This window comes from Heterocephalus glaber, unplaced genomic scaffold (assembly GCF_053883595.1).
Source record: "Heterocephalus glaber isolate CG9 unplaced genomic scaffold, H.glaber_assembly_v1.0 deba00001538, whole genome shotgun sequence".
In the NCBI taxonomy this organism is placed as follows: Eukaryota; Metazoa; Chordata; class Mammalia; order Rodentia; family Bathyergidae; genus Heterocephalus; species Heterocephalus glaber.
The window spans coordinates 19,222,807-19,228,959 of NW_028258333.1; the positions used below are offsets into that span (position 1 = coordinate 19,222,807).

The 6,153-nt window shown below is 45.7% G+C and overlaps 1 protein-coding gene across 1 annotated transcript in view; it reads right to left on the reverse strand.

Moving 5' to 3' along the window:
• Positions 1 to 5,830, reverse strand: part of Mtmr12 (myotubularin related protein 12) — a 71,994-nt gene extending 66,164 nt beyond the window's left edge. Inside the window, exon 1 of the mRNA XM_004848660.3 lies at positions 5,612 to 5,830. Within this exon, the coding sequence (XP_004848717.1) occupies positions 5,612 to 5,692 (81 nt within the window). The 5' untranslated portion in view covers positions 5,693 to 5,830. The remainder of the gene's footprint in view (positions 1 to 5,611) is intronic.
• Positions 5,831 to 6,153: the final 323 nt, after the last annotated feature.

Genomic DNA, 6,153 nt, shown 5'->3' on the forward strand with positions numbered 1-6,153 from the left:
CAGTGTGTTTAACACACAATAGATGCCAAGCAAGCACTGAAAGCATTCAAAAGAAGACAGTGTTCTCAGTTAAAAAAAAAAATTGTCCATAAAGAAAATGTAAAAACAACAATAACAACAAAACTAAGCCATGACATCTAGACTTTGCTTTTAAAGATATTTTTATTGCCAGGTCTGAGCAGGAAATTTGTTTTAAGATAAGCCAATCTTATTACTATCTAGCTACCAAAGTCATCAAAGTAAGGGTTCAGAAAAAAAAATGTCAATAATCTTATCAGTTTTGTAGATGGATATGATCCCACTTCATGCTTAGAATAATGCCTGGTATATAGCAGGTGCTGAGTAAATATATAATTTTTTTTTTGGTACCAGGGATTGAACCCAGGACCTTGTGCCTGCGAGGCAGACGCAGCACCACTGAGCTAAATCCCTGGCCCTAAATATATAATTAAAAGCACTGTTGTAAAACACAGCTTCTAGAAACTGAAATATCCAAGAGGTCCCTGTACTGATCAGCAGTCACCTGGCTGACTATCTAACAAAAGCCAAGGAACTTACTGGAGAACAGCAATGAGAAAGCACTCTAGTGTGCACAGGACAAGCATGACTATAAGCATGTTTCACTAACAACGCTCCTTGTATTCAGTGCAAGGGTGACACCATGGGCCCTGGAGTCCGACTGTCCCAATTTATACCTGGCACCAAAAATCTTTGCCAGCTGTGATCTTAAACAAGGTACTTCTCTGTTTCCACACACTCAAGCAAAAAAAGGGGGAAAGGGATAATAATTGTATCCATTCCACAACATTTTTTAAAAGGATGTTCGGCATGGTGATTACACTCTGGGAAGCAGAGGCTGGAGGATCATAAGCTCAAGGCCAGCCTGGGCAACTTACAGAGACCCTGTCTCAAAATTTAAAAAGTCAAAAATGAGTTAGGGATATAGCTCAGTGCAAACACCCTGGGTCCAATCCTCCATAACCAAAGGAAAATAAAAAGGATAAAAGCCAGGCATGGTGGCACACACCTGTGATCCCAGCACTCAGTAGTCTGAGGCAGGAGGCTTGCCATGAGTTCAAGGCCAGCCTGGGCTACACAGCAAGAAGCCTATCTCAAAATAATTAGGAAAAAAAAAGAAAGAAAGTTCATTCTTGAGGAACAGAAGTGTCTAATAAACATTGAGAGTTGCTCCTTTTTTTGTATATACCCATAGTCATATCTTCAGGAGGAAAACAGTCATAAGTTGACTTCTCCCTACCAAACGAAATCGATTTAAATAAGGACTAGGCAATAGAATGCATTCTTTCCCTGAGGAATAAATGAAATACAAGAAAGTAAAAAATAATAAAATTAGTTTTTACAACTTTCTTCCCCCTTCTCAATTTTTATTTGTCTTCTTGCCCTGCCTGCCCACCTATATAAACCCTTTCCTAGGGCTGGGGGTTTAGATCAGTGGTAAAATAAGTGCTTAGCAAGCACCAACTTCCATCTCCAGCACCAAACAAAAACAAACAAGCAAACAAAAACCTTTCCTGAGCTCCCAGTGACCTGGCTTAGCCTCTAGTACTTGTGGATCTTTAGAAGACAATTCTTTTTTTCTGGTACTGGGGATCAAATTCAGGACCTTGCACTTGCAAGGCAGGCATGGTGCCACTGAGCTAAATCCCTGGCCCTAGGAGATAATTCTTATCTTTATTTTGCAACCACTTTGTTACTGGGCTAGACAGCTACCGTTGCAGGACCTCGGTTTCTCTGTATAGTGGAGGGAGAATCCAACGGTAAGTAGCCTATCTTTAAATTTTCTTCCAACCTAAAAATTGTCAGGATAAGTACTGATAACTATTATTAGGACATTCAAATCAAACGCTGACCTACACTCTATTAGAAAGTACATTTAACAATATTTGTAATTGCTAGTACAGTAGCACCTTGAAAGCTAAACAAGCTAAATTTTCCCAGGTCACATTAAGAACACATTAAGTGTCCTGAAGTTATTATTTAACTTTCTTTTAGGGCCAATCTAGTTGCTTTTTTGTTTTGTGTTTTTGTACTGGAGACTGAATCCAGGGCCTAGATATTGAGCTACATACCCAGACCTTTTTTCTTTTGAGACAGGATCTTGCTCAGTTGCCCAGGCTAGCCTTGAACTTGCAATACTCTTGCCTCAGACTCCCAGAGTTTTGGGATTACATGCGTGTGTCACGATGCCTGGCTCCCTAGTTGTCATTTGTGTACAAACTTCAGGGTACAGTCACTACATATTTCCACCAAACCACCACTGACATCTAGAAATGATAGTCTTGAAGAGTCAGAACTATCACTTGGCATCAAAGGTTTCTAAGCGCAAAGCCATTTGAGATCAGCTACTTTGGCTGTTTGTGCTATATAACCTCTCCCTATTCTGTTGAGGAACAAGGGCCTAATGTAAAATGATGCTGGACATGGAAAGATGTTTACAATATACAGTGCATTTTGGCAAAAATGGCAGAATACAAAATAACATGATTGGCAATATTAATCCCAATTTGGCAAAACACACAGATATATCTACACACGAATATGATAAGATATGTTAATAGCTTTATACATTTTAAGATCTTTTTGTGTATCTATTTATTTTTCTACAGTGAACACAGGGTTTCTGACATAACAGTAATCTAAACAGGTGTTTTATTGTAATATGAAGGATAGATGTGGTACTCAAACTATAACCAGATTCCTCCCTGAATCAGAGATCAACACCCAGCAGTTCCCCTACACACAGGCTCTGATGACCTTTGCACCCTACATCTGGGGCTGAGCTGAGATGGGGTACTGAGATGTTAAGTACCAGCCGACAGGTACCAGAATGGCCCCAGATTCCTCCGACCAGTTCATCTCAACTTTCAGAGCCATCACTTCCAACTTACTAGTAACTCTCAGCAGTTTAGAAATCATGACCAAAGGTCCTAAATTACGGTTCAAGATTTTACCAGTCACATTCACTGACTTTGGAGAATCAATGACAGAAGAGCTCAACTTACTCTGGCAGAGATCCAGTTTGAAAAGGTGGAGTTAACTATTAGCTCTCAGTTTAGGCTACCAAATGCCAGTCATTTTGGATCACAAGAGGGGGGAAAATGGTATAATATGTTTAACAACATCATTTTCAAATACTTTGTTCATGTAAACATTTTTGTTTTTAAAACCGAGTGCTAACTTGATAGACTATTTGGCATACTGAAAATAGGTGCCACCGAGCCTTCCAAGATCTGATCAGCCAAGAACAAGCTTATTTATCACCAGATGCAGGTATCACTATATCATATGGCCTAAAGGTTGTTACAGCAGCTCAGTCATCTACCAAAACAAAAAGCATCTGAGAAACTCCAATTTCTTCTCTAGTAAAGGTCATACAAAAAAAGAGGTGGTAGGGCTGGAGGACTACTAGCTCAGTGGTGAAGTGCTGCAAGTGAACCTGTAAGACCCTGGGTTCAATCCCAATACCACACACACACACACAAACTGCAAAAACAATAGAGAGAGAAGTGATAGCAAGATATACATTAAAGGCAATAAAGTTAATACAGGGACGGGGATTTAGCTCAGTGGTTTCACCGCCTGCCGCCCAAACGCAAGGATCCGAATTCGATCCCCGGCACCAAAACAAACAAACAAACAAAAAGTTAATATGATGGAAAGGAGTACAAAATAGTGGATGAAAGTGCTCAGAAATAGTGAGGGACTCTTCCCACTGGGTGAACTGGAGAAACTTACCAGACTCAGATCTCTGAGACACAAAAGCAATGTCTCAAGGCTGTTCTTCCCCATAACGCTGTGCATTCCTCATAACGAGATGTTTAACAAAGCTATAAACTTAAATTGCTTTCTCACCTCCTCCTACCCATCTTAAAAAAAAAATCCACAATTTAGGTGAGGGCCCTATCCTGTTACATTTTTAGAGTCAGACTACAACAAAGAAGCACAGCATCTGCACAGCATTATTTTAATGCAAAAAAACAAAACCGCTGACATATGGATCTGAAAGATGTGATCACTTTAGGCTTATTTTGGGGCTGAACCACTCCCCTTCCCTAATCATCCCTCAAAGGAAATGTATCAGGCACTGTGGGCAAGAAGTGAAAACATGTCTATTACAACATGTGCATTTGGTGGATGAAGAATTTGAACATTCTTGAACTCTGGCCACATTTTAGAAGACTGTCCACTGGTAAATTTAATCTCACTGAAGAGGAAAGGTTAAAGATCAGCTGCCCTTCAACCAGGCTCTGTAAAAAAGACAGAGAAACTGACCACATTACTTATAAATGTGATACAATAAGGGAAACTGTATGAAAATTTAAGATCATGCCCTACTCCATATCAAGTGCTAATAGAGGAAGTGGTTTTTATTTGAAAACTAGGACTAAAAATAGGATCCATTTCAAAAATACTCTGCACTGGAGAAAACGCCAGTTGTCTAGAATTTGAAGATACATATGCAAGGGTTGCAGGCCCTCTTTGCAAAGGCAGCCCCAGATCAAGATCTCTCACCCACAGCCCACCCGTCTCTGCCTTAGAGGTGGAAACTGGGGAAGACATGAGACAATAAATGTAATAATGCTTCTGCATGCTGCTGATAAACACACCACAGAAAAAAACCTTCACAAATTCAACATGCAAAGGCATCTAGTTATGCCCTAGAAGCCCAGCCAGGAGTTCAGATCTCCCTAACTTCCCACCCAGTGCTTCGCCTGGCACAGCGGGCCTCTGCAAAGCTGGCTTCCTGGATGCTCCATCAAGGTTCCAGACACATTCCCGCTCCCACCAACGCTGTGGGCTCTACCTGAACCACTCTCCAGATCCGCACATCCTTCAAGTCTTGGCTCAAGCGCTGCCTTTGCAAGGATGAAAAAGACATCTTTCCTTTCCCATGTTTATTTTCTAATACACAACATAATAGGCTTATATACTACGTATGGTTTATTCGGCGTTTCCTTTCCCTCCTCATGTAAGTTCCCGGAGAGCGGGGATCTTTGTTCTGCTCACTGATGTACATCACGGTCCCTGGCACACAGCAGGTGGTCAGAAAATATTTTCTGAGTGAATGAACTTAACTGCAAACCACACAAGAACAGCAAGGGAGGATGAGATGAAAGGGGAAAGAAGCGACAGGGGAAAAGCAGACGCCGAGACAGGGCCGATCCATATTCTCCCCGCCGCACCGACGGAAGGTGGGAGGCTGTGCGCGGTGTCCCGTCAGCGGCAACAAATGGCACCCAGAAGCAGGAGCACGCAGCTGAGCCAGGAGGGACCGGCCCAGGGCTTCTCCAGGCCAGTGAGGAAGCCCGGGCAGCGGGCCCTCGCGGGGTCCGGACCACACAACCCTCGCCCTCTCTGTGCTGCCCAGTGTGCCTGGGTGTCCCCGGCCACAGGGTCTTCCCGGCTCGGCTCCCAGCGAGCCGGCCGGCCCTCGGACAGCTGCCTGCCCGCGCCGGGGGTCCTGGCTCGGCCCCGCCCGCCCGCTCGCCCTTCGGCCTCGCCCGCCCGCCCAGGGGCAGGAAGCGGCCCGCGGCCCGCCCCGCTGCGGGGAAGGGGCTCCGGCGGCTCCCGCACGAAGCGGCGCTCTCACCTCAGGGCGCACGTACGACACGAAGGAGGGCTTGGGCGCCCTGGTGCCGCCGCCACCGCCGACTACCCCTTTCCCCAACATACCGCCGCCCTGGGAAGCAGAGACGCGCGGGAACACAGGCGGCCCGGTCTCCGGACCCTGCGGCGGCGGGCACCAGCACTAGCGGCCGGGGCTCCGCCCATCCCTAGGGCCCGGGCCCCCGCGGCACCGCCCGCATCCGGCTCGCCGCTGACACCGCTTGCTCCGCCCACCACCCGGAGCCCGCGTCCAGAGGCCACACCCCCTCCGCTCACCGAGGCGGATCTGACAGGCGAGATCCGCCCTCGGAGACCGGCTTCACCGGGCGTCTGCGGAAAAGCCCCCGCCCTCAAGCATCTGCTGATTGGTCAGAGGAAATACCGGCCGAGCCCAGCGTGAACTCTCTGCTTGAATGAACCTAGAGAGACGTTTCCTCGAACCAATCCAGAGAGCGTTCTCCCTGGACTTCCTAGCGATTGGATAGCGCTGACGTCGCTATCGTCCAATGAACTTATGGTCACCCA